The sequence below is a fragment of the Crinia signifera genome, chromosome 2, assembly GCF_055691185.1.
Source record: "Crinia signifera chromosome 2, ASM5569118v1, whole genome shotgun sequence".
Lineage (NCBI taxonomy): Eukaryota > Metazoa > Chordata > Amphibia > Anura > Myobatrachidae > Crinia > Crinia signifera.
Window position 1 is genome coordinate 226,900,178 of NC_139218.1, and position 22,992 is coordinate 226,923,169.

The 22,992-nt window shown below is 43.3% G+C and overlaps 1 protein-coding gene across 2 annotated transcripts in view; it reads left to right on the forward strand.

Annotated features, from left to right (window-relative positions):
• Positions 1-22,992, forward strand: part of LOC146060574 (ras GTPase-activating protein 4-like) — a 141,822-nt gene that overhangs the window by 78,712 nt on the left and 40,118 nt on the right. For both annotated transcript variants that reach the window (XM_083173938.1, XM_083173939.1), the window contains exons 7-11: positions 1,135-1,266; positions 8,045-8,136; positions 9,306-9,423; positions 11,520-11,673; positions 19,583-19,647. In XM_083173938.1, coding sequence (XP_083030064.1) covers positions 1,135-1,266; positions 8,045-8,136; positions 9,306-9,423; positions 11,520-11,673; positions 19,583-19,647 — 561 coding nt within the window. The remainder of the gene's footprint in view (positions 1-1,134; positions 1,267-8,044; positions 8,137-9,305; positions 9,424-11,519; positions 11,674-19,582; positions 19,648-22,992) is intronic.

The following is a 22,992-nucleotide window of genomic DNA, read 5'->3' on the forward strand; positions in this document are numbered from 1 at the left end:
TTGAAAACAAATGTAGCATAGAAATGGCAATTATCATTCACCCATATGAGGATAGTGTAAGTAGTACACTTGTATTAAGAGCAGAGCGTCTGTTCCTATAATGCCCTGGTCATGAAGTGTTCCATATAGTCTTATGGACCTTGCGTGGTCCTAGGCACCTTTTTAATCTGGTGGCTTGTCCCTCTCCTGGGAGGCAGTCATGAATTACCACAGTGGGGATAGATGTGCAAACAAGTGCCAGATTCTGGAAATGGATGGTACAGATCCTGAGTGTTCAGGCAGGCAATTATTATAGATCTAGGGCTGGTATGGTCAAAGAGTGCTGAGGTGCTCAAAAGTGCAATCCAAATGGGTGATCCAAATGGCCGTTTATTCTCTCCTTCACTGCGTTTTTTCTATATAGTGATCCAACCTGAATTAGTCCCATAGTGCGAACAAATTGTTCAATTTTGCAAAAGATACAGTAAGTAGCAGCATTCAGGAACATAGATGTTGTTGACGATATCCTCAGATTGAGCTGCATGTACAGATGACAGAGAACATCGCTAACAATATAGTGCGTACAGATGAAGCTTGGCCCATCTTTGCAGGGGCTGGCATTTATACGTTTAACGAGGCCTGCCTTCGGTCCCCGCCACCTCCCCTGCTGTCGCCGCAGGTACCCCTCGCCGCCCGAGCGCCCCCCTAACCCTGCCTGCGTGTCCGGGCAGGGACACGCAGCGTCCCCACCAAGAGACTGGGACGCGCGTGCGTGTGAGACTCACGCGTGTCCCAGTTCGGTGTGGCCCCTGTCCGTCAAGGATGGCAGGGGCTACATCTGTACACACTGGATGAAATACATGAAAATGTCATTACCATATATCATTGTTGTGCATTTTGATAAAGAAAATCATCTAGTGTGTACCCACCTTAAGTAGGAAAGACTTTTAAATATTTGCAATGAAACTATTTCAGGTGTAAATTGATTTTGTTGGGGTTGTGCAAACAATGGGATGTGGCCTTGTATCTATGAATGTGTTTATAAGGATAAGATAAATTTATTGAAAATTACCTTTACTGAGAACTGATGTAATCCTAACACAGGATATCTGTTTTAATAAATGTTTAGTCATTAGAAGATCTCTGTTTTAACAGGTAGTGAAGAAGTCTTGCTATCCCCGATGGAATGAAATGTTTGAGTTTGATTTGGATGAGTCTTTTGCTGAAAAGTTAACAATTGAGGTTTGGGACTGGGATCTTGTCAGTAAAAATGACTTCCTGGGAAAGGTAAGATAATTCTTATAGTTGGAATAAGTAAACCATCATAAAGGATTCTTTAATGCATGCACTGTATTGGTTTCTGCACATTTCTGAATCACATTGTTATGATAATCTGGGTTGATTACAGCCTGAATTGTGCTTCTTTGGCTGAGGTGGTGGAGCCAAATCAGCAGCACTTGAGCCGGACCCTGACTCCATTACTATACCCTGAGTCTACTGGCACCTGCGCAGGTCTTAGAATTTTCAACTAATAGCCACCTTTCCAGGCAGACTAGCTCCTCCCTGTACTCGGATGTCACCTGGTCTTTCGCGGTGACACAAAGTCCCAACCGAGTCAGGGTACTAGTAAGAGGATAAACTGACTAGGTAACACAAAGATAAACTAGGCTCTGCACATGAACATAAACTAGAGCATGCAACCTTGCAAACAGGAGCTAAATACAGGATTTGCGGCCTTTACAGCTATAATGCAAATCCATTGCAATAAACCTAACAAGAACTATAACCAAGGTATTGCGGATAGGTTTGCAACCTAACCACATAAGCGACACTGTCGCAAGGCTAGACCAATATCTCTGGCATCTGCCGTGAGACAAACAAACAAGAAACCAGGCAAGTTAGCATGTGATTAGGCCTGTGCCCTAAATGCCTCCATGACTCTGTCTCAGGACAAGAGCTATGGCTCCAGCTGACGCTGTGAGAATACCAATGGCAGATTGTAATGAAAGGTCCGACTTCCACCACAATGTGTGGGGAAGCCACTTGTACTCACACTCTGGGCAGAAGCTGGTCACAGGCAAGATCTCACACACTGGATGCAGTGATTCTCTGACACAGGCAGGATCTCACTAGAGATGGGTCGTTCGCGAACAAAACGGATCTTTTGAATGGATCCCATTCAAGAACGAGCGAGCCGCCGTTCCCAAAAAGGTGATCCGTTTCAGTTTCGTTTTCCATTACAATGCATTTTCCTGATCTCAGTGCTGCCACCTGTGGCAGCTGAGATGTACTACCTCTGGAGACTGAGTACAGTGCTGTGACTACAAGTGATAGAAAGATTAGCTGCTGCTGCCAGGGATGGCCATCGGTGCAGACGCCATCGATGGTTGCCATCGATGGCGATTCTGCACCCAGCCATCGATCAGTGTTTTTACTCGGTCATGTATATTTCCCCCCCCCCCTTTTTTTTTAAAGTGAGTCGAGGACTCGTCTAAAAGATCCGTGCATCTCCGTCGAGAGATCCGCCGGATCCCGGCTCAGCTTAATGAAACGGTTTGCCCATCTCTAGATCTCACAGGACACCCAGCAGGTGTGCTTGCTGGAATACTCAGACACAGGCTAGAGCAATCTAGGACACCGCTGCTGCTCTGAGGTCCTAGATACACAGGCTGGAATAAACTGAACTCAGACAGTAGTTTGCTAGTAACTCTGAGACTCTCTGGGAACATAAAAATCACCAGGAACAAGGAGTATAATAAGAGTACCACAGGAATTTAAATGGCAAAGTTTAGTACTAGGAGCATACCCATATACCCAGTGGCTTAGGAGGCAGCCACACCCAAAGACTAAGGTATGCATGGAAACAAGGCAAGGTGGATCAGCCAAAACCTGGAGTGCTGATCTGGGAAGCACAAAACCCACACAGAAATGAATAACAGTGGCTGCTGCAATTGCGGCGCATGACCCACATAAAATTTTTAAAAAATTATACTTTTGTCCTTGTCTTTCTCTACTCTCTGGGTACCTAGGGGTGTCCGGTTTGTGTTTGATGTGCTGGATGGCACTAGCTGCATGTCCTTCAGTGACATGCAATCATTTTTAGAAGTTAATGTGTTTGAATACCTCCAGCTGAGAGATTTTTTTACAACTGCTTGGTTCAGTCCCACCCTCTGAATTAATTTGACCCCCTCTGTTACTGTAGACCTTTACAAATGGGTATGATCTCTTCACAACTTCCTCCTCTTAACTGAGTTTGTCGTACCTCATTGTGAATCCCAGTGGGAGGCACATTTTTTGGTGCCTCCCATAGGAAGATTCTTGTTTCTCGATCAGGTTGCACTTGACTCAGTGGCGTCACCCTTTCGACACCCAATGCAGAGGCCGTTAAAAAGTCTGAGCCTCCAAACCCCCGTTTCCATCAGTCTGGGGGCCTGGGAGATGCAGGCTGCCCCTGAGCAGGAATTGTTTTTTTGATGTCACACCTGCTCTCTTCCCTCTCTCCCCAGTTGTGGCACCCAGTTCTGGCACTTGGCTGCAAAGGAGACAATTCCTCTTATTTCATCTCCAAATCTCATCAATTCCTTAAGCTTTGGGATCATTGCTGCTGCTTTGCCAAACCATCCTCACCAATTTGTTTTTCACAAGGACTTCCAAGCCTTTATACAGTTTATTTTGTGTTGTTCTTTTTTTCATTATTTGTTACATTTCTGTTCTTTAGCCATCTTTCTACATTTGTACAGCTATACATTTTAGCAACCTGCCCTCCCTCTACCGCTACATTTATTGTGTTTTCTGAGTATTGTTTGACTTTCACAATTTATATTTGTTATGTTTTATGAGTTTATTATATCCTGCTATGCCCGCTAATCACATTTATTTGGCATTTCTACTGCCCTTGTTCACATTATTCAGATTGTTGCCACTATTTATAACATCCCATGGGATGTTAGCCATGGGATAGCTCATAATTATTATTAGTGTGCATTTCTATGTAAATAAATTAGCAAACAGGCCTTGTTCCATTTACTGTAATGGTAGAAATGAAAGTCTGTGAAACATGAGGATGAGTGAAAGGGAAGGGAAAAGCTGCCCTATATGAAATGTGGCATAGTCTGTCAGTAAAGTAGTTGCATGGTGCTCATCCTACATTGGGTTATAACGACATAAATACCAGCAATCACCCCCAGCAATTATAAAGCTAGAGTGGGAGAGGCATGTGATATAAGTGCCTATCTGTGGAACAGAATGAGCTCAGTGAGGCACATCAATTTATTTAAATGATCACAAATAGGAATATGATTTGGCAGCCAGTCAGGGGCGCTGGAACGTTTTTAGGTTGGGGGGGGCAAGATATAATCTCATTTTGGCGCCCCCTAAATTGCTATATGTTACCCCGGGGCACTATACACACTGGCAGCGGCATATACACGTGGGCATTATACACAGGACAGCGGCATATATGCATGGGCATTATACACAGGGCAGCGGCATATATGCGTGGGCATTATACACAAGGCAGCGGCATTTACGCATGGGCATTATACACAGGGCAGCGGCATATACACGTGGGCATTATACACCGGGCAGCGGCATATACACGTGGGCATTATACACCGGGCAGCGGCATATACATGTGGCCAGAGACACCAGGACTGACATTAATCCAGGGGTTGTCATTTACTCCTAAAAAGTGGAAAAAGTGGCAGTGTCACCCCCAAACAGATTTATGTGATTATGTCTGATTATGATAATCAGACATAATTACATAAACCTGTTTGGGTGTGAATCCAGGGGTAAATGACAACCCCTGGATCTGTCAGTCACTGGGGAAGGGAGGGTGAGAGGAGCAGCATTTACCTTTAAGTTTTAGTTGTGGCAGCACAGCGTGATGGCTGCTGCTGCGGCTGTTGTAGGATGCTCCCGCGGCTCCCGCCCATGCACTGATCCACGCGACCAGTCTCCCTCCCTACGGCCCGCATCACGCCCGCCAATCACTGTGGACGCCCCCAGTGCCAGATATGCCCCCACAGTGCCACACATATGCCCCTACATGCCACACATATGCCCCCACAGTGCTAAGTATGCCCCCACAGTGCCAGATATGCCCCCACAGTGCTAGGTATGCCCCCAGTGCTAGATATGCCCCCACAGTGCCACACATATGCCCCTACATGCCACACATATGCCCCCACAGTGCTAAGTATGCCCCACAGTGCCAGATATGAACCCACAGTGTTAGGTATGCCCCCAGTGCCAGATATGCCCCCACAGTGCTACACATATGCCCCTACATGCCACACATATGCCCCCACAGTGCTAAGTATGCCCCACAGTGCCAGATATGAACCCACAGTGTTAGGTATGCCCCCAGTGCCAGATATGCCCCCACAGTGCTACACATATGCCCCTACATGCCACACATATGCCCCCACAGTGCTAAGTATGCCCCCACAGTATATGAACCCACAGTGTTAGGTATGCCCCCAGTGCCAGATATGCCCCCACAGTGCTACACATATGCCCCTACATGCCACACATATGCCCCCACAGTGCTAAGTATGCCCCCACAGTATATGAACCCACAGTGTTAGGTATGCCCCCAGTGCCAGATATGCCCCCACAGTGCCATATATGACCCCACAGTGCAACACATATGCCCCCACAAGACTTCTGTGACTGAGCAGCAGCTGCAGCCCCCAGCCTTCATTGGGAGGAGACAGAGGAGCGTAAGAGGAGACTTACATTAATTTGCATCCATCCAGCCTACCAGCACTGGGCGCCCTGTCACATGTCCCGCCGTCCTCCCGGAGTCAGTTGCGGCTGCTGCCAAAGTATGCTACGGCTGACTCCCCTCCGCGGTCCTGAGTCAGGCTGCGTGGCGTCACAGCCATGTTCTCCTCCTCCTCTTCTGCCGCCGCAGTCAGTCAGACTACCGCGGCTTTGGAGACTCCCGGGACCGCTATCACGCTATCCTGCGCATGCGCAGTGGTAGCATTTCCGTATTAGTGTTTTATGGCGGTACGGGGTACCGGCAGAATATATCTTAGCGGTACGCCGTACTACCCCGTACCGCCACACTTACAGGCCTGTTAGCGCCTCAGTAATTTGGGGGGGGGCAAGCTGCCCCCTCGCCCCCCCCGTTCCGGCGCCACTGCAGCCAGTGATGTCTCAGTACTTTGTTCCTGCTTTTGTACTTTAGCAGCATAGAGTAGGCCTCTCATATTCCTATAATAGCTATAGAAAATGGAGTCATATTTATTGTCAGTAATGATGCTATTTTCTTTCCTCCCCTGAATGTACTGTATGCTGTATTATATCAGTACTCCATGTATAAAGAGGTATTCACTCTTCTGATCCTATGAGACCATACATAAAGAATTGTAATAGTGAGGTAAATACAAAACTTAGAGCACCAATAAACCCCAAAATATGATGTTTATAAATGTGAACCACGGAGGTAAAATACATGTTTAGAATGAGGCTGCATTGCCTCTGTACTCCACTACAGAGCGCTGTAGCCAGCTTGCCTCAGGGGCAGAACAGAGACAGACCATGGCTTGGTCGAGCCTTATGGCAACACCCTGGGCTGTTGCGCAGACCATGTTATGCAAAGATGGACTGCTTAGCACATATAAACATACTTATGTCATATATGTGCATGGTGGTTTCCCTGGGGATTGGCAATGCTGTGTACATGCGGCACCACAAAATGGACAACACACCCTACACTACAGTTATGGACAACACATCCCATGCTCCAGATATGGACAACACACTCTACACTACAGATAACTGGAGTGTGATGCATTCTGTCTGTAACTGGTAAGTTGGTTGTGTTGTCCATAACTGGAGTATGGTGTGTGTTGTCCACAACTGGAGTCTGATGAATACTGTCCATGAATGAAGTGTGGAGCATTTTGGCCATACCTGGAGTCTGCTGTGTTCTGTCCATTACTAGAGTAGGATGTATGTTGTCTATAACTGGAATATGAGGTGTTTTGTCTATAACTGGAATGTCGTGTGTATTGGCCATAACTGTAGCGTCCACACACAAGCTGCACCCCTATTATGCCTGCTGGGCAAATGGAAGAACTAAATAGGAGCATTATCCAGGCTTCCTTGACCACCAGAAAGGGTGGCAATGCACCTATCTTCCTTCCTTGGGTCAGTGCAGTAGAACTATACATTTTAGCTTTAAATAATTAAGTATCAGTGATACAGCCTTGCAGCCTGTCCGGATACCTCACTAATGTTGCTCATGGCAACCCTGATAGTAGGCACAGGATGTTTATAGTGGGCATGATGGTGCATGATGCATGGAGTGGGCGTGGGACAGATAGGGTTTTAGATACCTATGAGGTGGAAGGCATGGAACAGTGATGGCATGAGATTGCTAAGAGGGACACCCACTGCTGTCTCTTCATTTCTGTCAGACAAAAGTATAATTGCTGAAAAATTGGCTCCATAATGTTAGTCCATCTGTAGATGCACAGGGTAAGCTGCTCTCCAGAGATGCAGAGGTCCCCCCAGAAGTAAGATCATGACCAGATGTAATAGATTCAGAGTGCGGTGGCCGTGCAGGGTGCTGGCCAAACTCAAAGGTTTTATTAAAGATCCAATCATTTACAAGGCATGATTCGAGCACTCTTGCACCAGCGACCCTTCTGTTCCCTGACACCCAGCGTAACTCCTTACCTGTGACTTGATCAGTACCTGCTCTGATGCAAATGGGAGCCTTTTCCCTAGGCACGTGCCTGGTGGAAAATCTGGCAATGGTGGAAGCACAATACATGTGTAGTCAGCCATCTTGCAGGCTTATTAATCAGCAGTCCACCACTGTCAGTGTTAGGCTGGTAGCAGCTGAGCAGAGGACACCACTGAGGTGGGGAATACCATGTGAAAGGTACGCTTTGTTACATATTGTTATCACTGTTGTAATAAATGAAATAGGCAACCTACATCTTTCTTGCATGGTTGCCCAAATCTTGCTTTAGTGAAGTTCACCTTGACTTTAAAGACAAGAATGGCACCTGTGTTTTTGACAAATAACTGTTCTTTTTTTTAGGTGGTGATCAACTTAAATGGGCTTCAAAAAGATTTACAGGAAGAAGGATGGTTCAGACTAAGCCCTGGGAAGTCCAAAGCAAACGTGGAAGAGTGAGTTCAACACCAGTTGTTCTACACTTATAGCCTATTTTCACAAAAAGCTGTTATTTTATAGTATGACTTACAATGGTATATTGAATTGTGTATATATGTGACAATGGTTTGTTCCAGCGCAATTGTGACGTGATTTTTAAAGATTAAAACCACATTATTTTCCAGTGACCCAGTTTTGGAAATAGCGTACATACATTTACTAATGAGTCACCTGAAAAATGTGTTCAACCAAGAACATGTCAGAATTTTAGAATCTGATGGCTAGTATAGAAACTGCTGAGGGAGCACATTAGGTTTTTTGCTATAGCACATGTACGTGCTTTCAAATGTATTTAGAGTAAATAGAAGGATCTAATTCACTTCTGTAATCTGCATTAATTTAATAGTCTGTAAAGCATCCTGTCTCTTACCTGTCCGATGTATGACTGGCAATCTCTGGTGGCAATCTCTGACTCTTCCAAGCATCCTCCAGTCTCCAGCAACTCAGTGCTGCTCTCTTCTGACTCCATAACACACGCTATTACAGCTCCCGTTCATGGATGCAATCCTAAATTTGTCTCAGTGGCTGTGGCACCCCGGTTCTCGGCAGTGCCCATGGTGCGATTCCCACAGTTGGGAAGAGATCACCAACTTCTACAGTCATTCTGAAGGCCAGTGCTTCCTAGGGACTCTGGTTCCTGTCATGGAAACTATTTTCATCCTAGATCTTGGTGATTCTGCCTACCTTTGGCACTAGATGTACATGATCTCCTTCCTGTGAGTGGTCCCTGCTGCTAGAGTATGGTGACGGGGCCTTTTGGGGAGTGTGGGCCTAATTGCAACCCCCGGTACTTATGTATTATCTGGGCTCCCATGTTAAATGCACCTCATTTTTTCATACCCCTACTATCCAACTACGCATGGAGTTGATTTTATATAGTGTGGCGAGCGCAGCGAGCCACCGCGCCCGAAGCTACTATACTATATAGTCTATATATTTACTATATAGTCAAAATCGCATGCAGATCGCACAGGTTTTTTACCTTGCGATCCCAATGCGTGCTCCCGTGACAGCACAAATCGAAACCTAGATAGACAGGGCAGCAATGACTATATAATGCAAATAGAATGTAGATCACTCCCATATAATAAACAGATCAGCCTGTTCTTTGTGTTCCTCCATTTAGGGGAAATCTTGGTTCCCTGCAACTTCAAGTGCGACTCCGAGATGAGACTGTATTACCATCAGATTACTATAGACCTCTGGTGCAATTGTTGTGTCAGGAGGTTAAAGCATCTCACAAGGTAATACAAAACAAGCAGGAAATGCATTGTTTTATTCGAAAGTATAATTTTTTCATGTTAATCATTTTAATTTTATTTTTGTTTCTAGATAATTTAAAGCTGATTTCTTTTATTTAATTTTTTGTATTTGGACACTGTCTTAGTGAACAAATTTACCATACAGAAATAAAATCAGTTTGAACAGAAGCAAGACTAATATGTCATGGGATATTCTCCCAGAGCAGAGAAAAAGTTGTGGGAGGAAGTTACTGAGTGTAGTGTCCCAAAGTAGAGAGTCTTGGTACAGGTGAAAGGGTCAGAGAGCAAAGGGAATGGGATGGGATATCTGTGTGCATTATTCCAGGTAGTGGTTACAAAGAAGAGGGACCCCAAGAACTGCATTCTAGGGGGGAAAGGGGGGGATCAAATTGGACAGGTTGCCAATGAAAGATGAAATGGTTTTAGTAGACAGAATGAGACAATGCTAGGCATCATGGTATGATAGTGTATCAAGTGACAAGTAGGTGGTTACCGCAGACAGGGTGCCAGACAAAAAAAAATCTAAGGAAGGCAGGTGACAAGGATGCGGTACCAGGTGCCAGGGATAAAGGAGAGTATTTTAGAAAATGTGTATGGAGAGGTTGTCTGCCGAGAGTAGATCACTGAGCAAAAGGGTGTTCCAAATCAGCACTTCTCCCATATTCTACCCCCCCCCCCCCCCCCAGATGGGGACACTTTACTGTACTAAAGTGTAATCAGTTTTACCCCATTAATTTAACACAAAAAATATGCGTGCTGAGAGTCATAGTTACATAGTAGTTGAGGTTGAAAAAAGACATCCATCAAGTTCATCCTTATGCAGATAGACTAGATGTAATATCCCCATTTTAGAATTACTATCTGTTCCAACTATGTCTAAATAGTGATTAGTTGTACCCATGGATGTTATGTTCCAGTAGATGTTCATCAATCTTCTTTTAAATGTGTTCTATGTGTCTGCCATCACCACCTCTTCTACCTTTAACGCCCATACCATACAAAATCTTACCTTCCAAGCAATCTTCTCTCCTCTAGTCTGAATGCATGCCCCCTTGTCCTAGTTTCCGACCTTAGAGTAAAGAGGTTGCTTGATAGTTTAGACTCAGTATTGCCCTCTGATATAGTTGTACATGTTAGGCATGTCTCCCTTAAATGTCTCTTTTCTAATGCAATCATGGAAATGTAGTCAGTAGAAAAGCTTGACAGGTACAAAAGGGGTCATAAGTTCGACATAGAAATAGTTAACACAAAGAATGTGTGCTGACCATGGTCATGTCTGCTTTTTGTGCCCGTCGACCTTATGCACTATTATTTTTTACCTGTTGACCTTTTGAACCTGTCAATGGCCCTTATTGTAATCGGATCGGTACGGCCCGCGTGCGGCCGTACCGCCGATGTTTTTACTCTGCACATGCGCAGAGGTGAATCTGCGCATGTGCAGCCCCCTTCGCCGCAGACGTATTTCGTCCGCCGCAAAGGGGGCGTATAGGGGCGTGAGAGGCATCATGCCCTCATTTCCCTATGTGTACGCCCCGCGTTTCATGGGCGTTCCCATGCAAACGCGGGGCGTATGCATGGTAATGAGGCCATGACGCAACTCATGGGGGCGGAAAGCTGACGTCGCCGGATGTCAGCTTTCAGCCCCCATACAAGCTACCACACGGACGATTGTCCGTGTGGTCTCAGCTTGCGGGAGCTGCCGCGGCGTGCGGACCTGCCTTCGATGGTCGACGACCATCGAATGCAGGGGGCAGCTCCCACCATGGTGGAGGCGTAGCCTCCACCATTTTTATGCGGATCGCCAGCCGTCCGTGTACGGACGGCCGTGGCGATCCGTAGGGTGGGCGGGGATTGGTTTGTGCGGCCGGAGCCCCGTGTGCGGCTCTGGCCGCACCAACCAGAATAAGGGCCAATATCTGGTTCATTTATGAGCATAAAATGATCAATTTAAAGAGACATTATTTATTTGCTCTTTAATGGCATTAAACTTTTGACTATGGTTTAAAAATGAGAACTGAAAATATATATTATCTCTTGTAATAGCTTGTACATTTTGAAAATGTTGTTTATTCTTATAGGAAAAAAGTGGACATTTAATAACTCTAATAGATGAGACCACATCTGCTGAATGCAGACAGGAAGTGGCCACCAACCTTGTTAAGATCTTCTTAGGACAAGGACTGGCAAAGGAATTTCTGGATTTGCTCTTCAGGCTCGAGCTTGACAAAACAAGTAAGTAGGGTTTACTTTGAAGACCGGACTAGGGGGGTATTCAATGCCGTCCGCTATTTCTGACAGGGGAAATAGCATCCGCTGCCTATTCAATACTGCCGTTTCCCGACAGCATTGAAGTCAAATTCCAACTTTAAAACAAGTCGGATCTGTTTTTTTAGAAACGGCCACAGATTGTCAAATTCATGGCTGCTTTTTGACAATCCATGTCCGTTTTCGCCGACACGCACACTTTCCGACATTCACCAGCCTGTCTAGCTGAGTTAAAATGGCCTGGGATTCCGACTGTTTGGATGTTCTGTCAGTCGGAATCCGCATAGAATACCACCATTAGTCTTACCCATTTCAGGAGCAAGATAATCACAGGAGGTTCCACCATTTTGTACTATTCAGAAGACGAAGACATTTGATATTTTTTTTGTTTGTGAAGAGTTTTTTTTTTTGTTCTTTTTGATAAGAGTTAAGCTGATTATGTATATGACCAAGTGTACAAATTATTCAGGCGTATCATTATACACTCATCCTTTTTCCTCAATATTGCATATTACTTGGCTTATAGTGTACTAGGTCATTAGGATCAGTTTTTTTTAATCGTATATTTTTTTAATTGTATAAAGTTATGCAGCCCACACACGCACCGATTATAGAATGCGTTTTGTACAAAACGCATCGTGCGTACAATTATCGGGGTGTTTTCGGGCGGCGTGTGCGACGAGATGCTTTGCTATGCGCGTTCCCGGGGACCGATTTTGGATGTCCAAAAAAGTATGTGCAGCCGGTACTTTTTTGGACATTATCGCATAGCATCGGGCTCAGCATTATACAGGCATACGAGCCAATGCTAAACGATGCTTTTTTTTTGGGGAAATAAAGTACCTCAGACTACTTTTTTTCAACATACAAATTGTTATCAACAACTTTATTGCAGGTTTAAAACATGTGAACTAGAACAAAATAAAGTTCAGAAAAATCAAGTGAAAAAATGTGCTTAAATCGCACAGCATCGCATCGCAGACAGCAAAATAACCATCGCATCGGGTCATGATTAATTCTGGCAGAAAAATTGTAAAGAACCATTGTACAGCCAAAATCGCATAGCACTGAAATCGGTGCGTGTGTGGGCACCATAACAGATTAAACATAATGATGCATGGAACAAATAACCCATATAGTACTTGCCTTTTTTTCCTTTTGCTTTATTGTTTCCTCAGTTTTGCATTGTAGTATGTTTATAGTGTTCTTTAAATATAATATTAAGCATTTTCCTGTCCATGGAGCACTAAACAGGGCTACAGTAGTTGGTGCGATTTGATTATAGGTGTAGGTGGCCACATCTGTTTTGCTGAATAAACGCTTTGACAGTCCTATAAATAGTCAAGCAGTAAGTTTTCTCCTTATTCACAAGCATCAATTATTTACATATTGTATAGGGATTCTAGGCACTTGCAGTTGCTTGTACTAAAATTGTTCCAAATTATGTCTAATTGTCCATAATGCCACTAATGTTACATTTTCTCTAAGCGGTATGCAATTTGCACCTTACTACGAAGACACATTTCCTGATGTCTTCCTCCCAATTTAATAAAAATGGAAATGAGTTTAGTGGACATGGTTGAATGAATGAAAGGGGTGGTCCCAAAGTGTCAGCGTAAGGCGTTGTTCTCTTTTCCGTATATGCTGCACACCCCTAGATGTAGTAGACGCTAACTGATTTTAAAGCAGCAGTACCTGAACCTGGGCTATGGTTCTAGTACAGGTCGAGTATCCCGTATCCGAATATCCGTTATCCGAATTATTCCGAAATACGGACATTCCAGAAAGTGAAAAAAAAATTTTTTTTTGCTAAAAACTCACTGGGGACATATGTAACAGCATCACTGGGGACATGATATGTAACTGGCACTATATATGTGCAAGACAATGATTGCTTGGCATTCAAATTCAGTGCTGAGATAGTACACACATTTTGTTTCACATTTTGAAACCTTGTTTTTTGAACAATTAAAATATGTTTGTGTGTATTTTATGTGGTAATAAAATATATTTGTGTGTATATTATGTGTTTATACAGCATAAATGCAAGATACTTCAAAATACATCATAGAAATATTAAAATATTCCGAAATACGGAATAATCCGTTATCCAAAATTCTCCTGGTCCCGAGCATTTTGGATACGGGACACTCAACCTGTACTTATTGCTCACAAAGCAGTCTGCTATCTAAAATTACACAAAATGAAGTTCTGATCATTATAATATTATCTTAAGTGTGTGTATTTTTATCTTGTATGAATAGGAGCATATATTGCATACTTTCAGGACCTTTGTTTTGAGAGTTTAGTTAAACTTTGAAATGCAGATGACATCTTCGGAGTGTTCTATCAAAGCGGTTACAGACTACAAAAAGCAAATGTGTTTCTTATAGTAACAGTGGTTCCATAAAAGCATAATTTGTGTTTCCAAAAAAGTATAGTGGAAAGTTATGATCCATGCTTCTTTGCATTTAAATCTATATACATAAAAAGGGTGTGTGTGTGTGTGTATATATATATATATATATAGATTCTGTGGAAGACCGCACTCGCACGGGGTGTGTAATAGTAGCAGCGGGCGGGGTGCCTAAAGGGAGTTCATTTCAAGTATGAACACCTTAGTACAATCCAAGGGTTTCTCCGGGGAGAAAATAGGCACTCTCCTAAGTAAAGTCATAAACTTGTTGTAATCCAAGTATTTTGATTTATTAGTCATCCAATAAGTTGGTACAATATATTGTGCTCAATGATACTCCGACGTTTCGGTCCAATATAGGCGGACCTTTATCAAGGAGCATGAGTCAGCAAAGTACACATAATCATCGATGGGGCAACATGAAGTATGTTGGAAAACCTCCTACTGCAGGAGGACACCATGGATGCTGACTCATGCTCCTTGATAAAGGTCCGCCTATATTGGACCGAAACGTCGGAGTATCATTGAGCTCAATATATTGTACCAACTTATTGGATGACTAATAAATCAAAATACTTGGATTACAACAAGTTTATGACTTTACTTAGGAGAGTGCCTATTTTCTCCCCGGAGAAACCCTTGGATTATATATATATATATATATATATATATATATATATATATATATATAAAGAATAGGGGTGCGCTAAATGTACCACTTCGTGGCTATACATACAATAAATAAACAGTAATTTTCATAAAAAACAGGTAAGCATTTATTGACGGTTTATCCAACAGTAAAAAAATTTTGCATTTGTTCGGAGATTTTTTCAGAAAGATGCCATATAAATTGTAGATCCGCGGCCCAATGCGTTTCGTCCCTTAGGACTTCATCAGGGGCAAATGAATCAATCTAATAAGGAGAAATCTCCTACGCAGTCAGTAGGTGGGATAATAAATATTTTATCTCTTTATGCTTTTATAGGAATTGCCTATTATGGTAAATAAATTTCTCAGGCTAAAAATGCTCTGTCCACAATGAAAGGTTTCTACCGTCTCAAAATGAATGTGGTCTTTTTTTATATGACCGGAAGATGAATTTGCATTGATCAGCTGAAGAATTTGCATAGATCAACTGAGGAATCAATAATACTGTGGTATTCTTCAGGTTCTAGCAGGTTCTAGCGGGTGTGTCTATACAGCCATTGGGATGAAGAGGTGGTCTCCAACATCAATAGTGCATTCACACATATATATAGTGGGATATCTCTCTGTTCACAATAAATGCAGTTTCTTAAAAAGTCTAAACCAGGTATCACGGGGTCTCCAGGAGACCCCGTGATACAGAGATACAGAGAAGGGACGAAACGCGTTGGGCCGCGGATCTACAATTTATATGGCATCTTTCTGAAAAAAACTCCGAACAAATGCAAATTTTTTTTACTGTTGGATAAACCGTCAATAAATGCTTACCTGTTTTTTATGAAAATTACTGTTTATTTATTGTATGTATAGCCACGAAGTGGTACATTTAGCGCACTCCTATTCTTTTTATCTATCTCTTCTCTACCCGTAACTTTACTAACAGCAGGGTACTATAGAGGTGCTGCTCTCCTCAGCGCATTATCGGGGCCACTATCCTTTCTATATATATATATATATACTTGTTGATGGTCCGGCACTCCTGCTATGGCTGCAGCTGCTTCCGTGCCCTCCTTTAGTAAGTGGATACAATCTGGTTGCGATAAAGCGGCACTGGAAGTCTTGTGAAATCTTTTAATGCTGGTTCAAAACATACACGATGTCCGACGTTTCGGGGATCAACCGTCCCCTTTTTCAAGGTGTGTCACACACCTTGAAAAAGGGGACGGTTGATCCCCGAAACGTCGGACATCGTGTATCTTTTGAACCAGCATTAAAAGATTTCACAAGACTTCCAGTGCCGCTTTATCGCAACCAGATTATATATATATATATATATATATATATATATATATATTATGTAGCAGTTCACAGGTAGCACTCAGCAAATAAATGGATCAAGATGCAGTAGTTTTTAAAAATCAACGTATCGAATAGACTTTATTCATCTTCAGGATCCTATTTTAATTTGAAATCTATTTGCAACGTTGATCTTTAAAACTACTGCATCTTGATCCATTTATTTGCTGAGTGCTACCTGTGGACTGTTATATACATGTGCCTGCCTGACTGGGACCATGAAAGAAAGCACCAGCTGATGATTGACACTTAACGTGAGTGCTACTTCACACAGTTTTTGTATGTATATTTATATGTATATATATATATATATATATAAACGACCAGGAGGCGGCACTCGATCAAAGGAGCAGTCAGGAGACAAATATCTCGTAATCAACGTTTCGAACTTTTAATTCAGTTCTTCATCAGGATATAAAAACATTAACACACAGTAAGCATATTTATACATACCACCATAAGTGCATACCGAATCAGCAGACTCCTTCCGTCCCGCCATAGACGTGACGTCATCAACGCCCGCCGCGCCTCAACAGCGCGTCAGTGCGTCAGCGTCATCACGTTGAGCGGGGCGTCGGAGCCGGCAACAGGTTGTTATAGCAATCCAGAATTTGGAGGACTATAAACGTGAGGTATCCAGACAATTGTCCGATACCACAGTTTATAGACCCATTGCCCGCGATCCCACTATCGAGTTTGCTCAAAAATTGAAAAATGTACTTGATAATGCTGTATCCGATGGTACTATCTCGGCAGAGCTGAGTGCGGCACTGCTGGTCACAGATCCAGTAGTTCCGCTACTCTACACTCTGCCGAAGATACATAAATGCCTTACCACCCCTCCCGGACGCCCCATTATCAGCGCCCGGGGCTCCCTTTTCCAGAATGTATCTACATACATTGATGCTTTAATGCAGCCGTACATAAGAGCCTCTGAAGGCCATTTGCTTGACACCACTGCCTTCCTAAATAGACTTAGAGGTATGCCTTTGGTACCCACAGGGAGTTATTTATGCAGTGTAGACATTACCAGCCTATATACCATTATCCCGAATGGGGCTGGTCTAGCGGCTGTCAGGAATTTGTTGAGTGGTAATACCCACTATGTGGGCCCTGACGTGGATTTTATACTTGCATTGTTGGAATTGGTCCTCACACATAATTATTTTATGTATGACAAATCCTTCCATCTGCAACTCGTTGGTTGTGCGATGGGGAGCAATTTTGCCCCCTCGTACGCCAACGCGTTCATGATTGGAGTAGAACGCGATGTATTCTTTTGTAATCCCGATATAGCGTGTAATATCTTTTTTTATTCACGCTATATCGATGATCTGTTTATCATTTGGAGTGGTCCCAAGGATGCATTTGTTAAAGTTATTAATGAACACAATGGTACCTGTAGTCCTGTCAAATTCACTTATACTATGGATACTGAGACAGTCAATTTTTTGGATGTCTCATTGACCATATGTGAGGGTGAAGTGGTGACCTCGGTCTTTACTAAACCAACGGACCGTAATACAATCTTGCATGCCACCAGTTGCCATCCTAACACATGCAAATTCAGCTTACCGTATTCCCAGTTCCTCCGTGCCAAACGGATTTGTAGCACGGAGTCTTTGGCTGAGCAGCAGATTGACATCATGGTCCTCAAATTCTTGGAGAGGGGCTATGGTGCGGATCTGCTGCAAGAGGCCAAACTTAAAGCACTATCTAAAGATAGGGAATCACTTTTGATTTACAATCAAAAAACCTCAGAGAGGAAACGTTTGCCATGGGTTAACCACTTTAATGTGGCCAGCACTGATGTCAGTGCCACCACCAAGAAACTCTGGCCCCTTATACAGATGGATAATTCACTTAAATTGTCTGACACAGCCATCATGCCATGTTACACTCGTGGCAGGAGTGTACGTGACATGGTGGTCAAGATTGACATAGCCAAACTTCAAACATCTGGCAGCGAACAATTTCTGGGCACACGCCCTGGCTGTTTCAGGTGTCTCAACTGCATTACATGCAGAGCTTTGATCACTGGTGATTCCTTTTGTCATCCCTTTAGTGGTAAACGTTTCTTTTTGAGGCACAGAGTCACATGTACCACCCGCTTTATTGTATATATGATTTCTTGTCCATGCTCCCTTAATTATATTGGGAAAACAGATCGTACCCTTAGGGAACGCATGGCAGGACATAGACACTCCATTAAAATGGCATTAGAAAAGGGGTCGAGCGACCAGCCGGTCGCCCGACACTTTCTGGAAGCCAGACATACAATACCCATGCTCCGATACATGGTCATTGACCATATTCCTGCATCCTTGCGACGAGGTAACCGCTCTCTTAAGCTATTACAATGCGAGGCACAATGGATCCAACGTTTAAATACCATTGCCCCCAACGGGCTCAATGAACACAGGGGTCTTCATTGCTTTTTGTGATTTAGAATGACGTGTATTTGCGAGGTTTCACTTTGCATCCTACACCTATTCAATAATATTTAGTTTCTGTTTTGCTCCCGGATTTCAATGTATGCCATATCCGATTAGTGTGATTAAAGGGCATTCTAGCTGATGTAAAGTGTTGTTTTATGTATGGTGTCACTTGGCTATGATTAATGATCAACGTTATATTACGCGATCTATTAACTGATTTGATACTTGCCTCTATGACATCTACATGAAGTATGTATTCTCTACTGTATATACCTTCTTCTTTTTTTATGTATTTTCTAGATGTGTTTTTTGTTTTTTTATATGATCATGTCACTTATCCACAATTGGATGCACTTCAATGCTTTTTTTAGCTGCACGGCAATCTCTAATTGTATTTTCGCTTATACGCGTCTTTTGTATTATGGTTGCTATAACAACCTGTTGCCGGCTCCGACGCCCCGCTCAACGTGATGACGCTGACGCACTGACGCGCTGTTGAGGCGCGGCGGGCGTTGATGACGTCACGTCTATGGCGGGACGGAAGGAGTCTGCTGATTCGGTATGCACTTATGGTGGTATGTATAAATATGCTTACTGTGTGTTAATGTTTTTATATCCTGATGAAGAACTGAATTAAAAGTTCGAAACGTTGATTACGAGATATTTGTCTCCTGACTGCTCCTTTGATCGAGTGCCGCCTCCTGGTCGTTTGTTTGGTGTCCCTGAGGGGAATTGGATGGCACCGGCTCTACAAGGTGTTAAGGTTGTGCTGCTCCCTCCTGGACTTTTTTTATATATATATATATATATATATATATATATAGATCTATCTATAGATCTATAGATAGATCTATAGATAGACCTATATATATATAGATCTATCTATAGATCTATAGATAGATCTATAGATAGACCTATATATATATATATATATATATATAATATTCATCTGTTCATATTTGATATTTGAATTTTAAAATGAATGTATTCCATTTTAAAATGAATGTTTGTATTACCACAGATGAGCCAAATACATTATTCAGAAGCAACTCCTTGGCTTCAAAATCAATGGAATCATTCCTTAAGGTAAATAATATATTTTAGGTCAGTTCTTCTGTACTTAGATTCCCTGTGAATATTATGTTAATGACGATTTGATTATTACCAGAGATACAATATGTGAAAAGCGCAGATTACGTAATGTGTCCGTAACCTGCTTACCCTTTATACCTAGCTACGTGCGAACAAAACGTAGCGCAGCGTAGCGTACCTTTTAATTGTATGTTATACACTTAAGAACCAATACCTTGATAAGAGATCCCTTCGCAGGACTTTGTCTCTAATTCTGCGAATATACTTTAAAGGACAGAGTCCGCAATGTACCTTATCGCTATTATGCGAATAACCAGACACGACCACTTAATAGAAGTAAGGAGGTTAGAACTCCATATAAAAGGTTGTATTAAAGTCCCTAATGGACAAAAGGGGGTTACAGAAATAAGAATAAACAGGTATAACAAGTGATACAATATACTAACAATGAATAACTAACAAACTCTGCTAAGGGGAAAGAATGCAATAATACAAAACACAATCAGCCAACAATACTACAAGGATAAATACCGTGAAATGCAACCGTTACCCGTCTCACTCTAGTATGCGAAGCGCCGTCCGGTCAGAGCTCACTATCGTTCAGGAATGAGCGATAGTCCGGTAGGGAGGTCCAGGGAAGTTAGTTGTGCCGAAGTGACCGAGCCTGCTCCGGGTCGCCTATCTTATAGGGTCAGAAAGGTGAGGTCAAAGGCCATTCTCATTGGTCAGAGATCATATGTCCGGTCCACTGTGATTGGAGGTTAGACGCTGTACCTGGTCTGACCAGGTGCAGGGGAGTGAACTTTAAGAGTCCTTTGTTCGGTGGTTTCGGCGTCAGCAAGGATAAGAACCGGTTTTATCTAGTTTCCTTTGTTAACTACTTACAACAGAAACTGTCTCTGGGATATGGATTATGTCCATAACTATCGGACAGTGTACATTGCGAAATATTCGCAATGACCGGAATACTTCGCATAATGAGCTGAACGGAACGGTACTAAACACGATATAGGCCCTTATTCTGGTTGGTGCGGTCGAGCCGCATATGCGGCTCCGACCGCACCAGACGAATCCCCGCCCACGCTACGGATCGCCACGGCCGTCCGTACACGGACGGCTGGCGATCCGCACGAAAATGGTGGAGGCGTACGCCTCCACCATGGTGGGAGCTGCCCCCTGCATTCGATGGTCGACGACCATCGAAGGCAGGGCCGCACGCCGCGGCAGCTCCCGCAAGCTGAGACCACACGGACAATCGTCCGTGTGGTAGCTTGTATGGGGGCTGAAAGCTGACATCCGCCGACGTCAGCTTTCCGCCCCCATGAGTGGCGTCATGCCCTCATTACCATGCGTACGCCCCGCGTTTGCATGGGAACGCCCATGAAACGCGGGGCGTATACATAGGGAAATGAGGGACTGAAGCCCCTCACGCCCCTATACGCCCCCTTTGCGGCGTCTAATTTTTTTAAACGGAGATTTCCCCTGCACATGCGCAGAGTGACCTCTGCGCATGTGCAGAGAGAAAACATCGGCGGTACGGCCGCATGCGGGCCGTACCGCTTCAATCTGAATAAGGGCCTATAGACAGGTGTGTGCAGGGCTAACTAAGCTATGTGTGGCGTTCTAAACCTTTTAACTATATTTCATTTCGTGTAAGTGTGTTATTATGAATTTATATGTGATAGTATGTCTACTCTTCCGGTCCACATTGTCACGCATACTCGGGTATGGAAACTTTATTTGCGCAACTCTGCGAACCAAAATGGCGGCCATACTATCACAAAATGGCGTGTGTGTACCTAGACTTCCACAGTCCACCCTTTAACAGTAAATATAAAACTGTTACATTACAAAACATTTCACACGACAATACAGAAATTCATAATCCAAACAGAGAAATTGGGATACATGAAATAAACATATAAGGGGAGTAAACCATCTGCTCTCGGCCGATCCAGGATCATGGATAAACGATGGGCCGCATTTATCGAACAATCTACTCAGGGTCACGAAGGATAATGTACAATGTTGGGATAAAAATAAAAACAGGGGCGGTTACAACATATACACGTTCACAAATATGGTTTCTTTAAAGGGAGGTGGTTTCGATTTTAGGGTCATATACCAAACCCTGGTCTTCCTCTGTATCTCTCGTTCTTACACTCATGATTTCGGTACGTTTTGCCTTTCCCCGGGTCACCACCTTTAAACATTTGAACAATAGCACAAAGACTATGATGGCACCACCGATACAGAGAAGGAGTTTTCCTATGCTAGCTATGATCCCCTGCGCCCATTCTCCTAAACCAGAGAACCAGTGCATTGGATTCAACCAGGAGGTCCATTCGCTAACTTTGTTACCTATTTCTGCCAGGCTGATATTATGTTCCCTTCTAAATTCCCATTTAAGCTGAAGAATCTCATCCATCCGGTGATCGATGATTTCTTCTGGGTCTTCAGTATTGTTGGTGATATAAGTACAACATTTCACCCCAAACTGTGTAGAGAGGGTGACACAATATCCTCCTGTCATCGCTGTCAGATAGTTCAACACCATTCGATGTTGAACTAGCTCTCTTTTATACGCTTGTAACTCCTTCCCAGTGTATCTAAAGGTGTCATCATAAATCTCAGTGATGTTATCTACCAAGCTTGCTAATGCTTGTATATACTTAAAATTGATAACTCCTCTGGCGGTATGGGTGATATCTAATGCAATGAGGAATTGGATACCGAACGACTCGTGTATCATTTCAGAAGCTAGGGGTTCTTTTCTTATTGTTAAATCCCTTTTATGGATTTGGTCATAATGGGTATGAGTGTAAGGAGGAGAAATACCTCTGTGTACGTTTATCATCTCATCGTGTGTGAGGGTCATCACTTCCGGTAACACTCTGCCTAGATAACAAATACCAACGTAGTTCATGGAGAGCCATTTGTACGCCCTTCTACCACAAATATAATAAACATTGTCAGGGAGAAAATAAGGGACAGAGTATTTCATTATCTTGTCACACATTATCCATAAGAACATCCCCGTCCCCTGCTCCCTGACTCGTTCCTCACATGTTTCTGGCTGTAGGGTCATATTACAGTAGCCGGCTGATACTCTGCCGGCCATCATTTTACTTTTCTTCACCGTGTAAACATATTTATAGTGTCTTCCACTGGTTCGGATTTTTAACAATAATTCTTTATCTATGGGCTCTCCATCTGGACGCTGGGAGTAAGTTATTGTCTGGTTTTGCCATGTCACTTCCCAAGTACCAATTGTTCTGGAACTTGAGAAGTTCATACATACCAGGGATTTATCCACTTGGTATGGGTGTAATCTAAGAC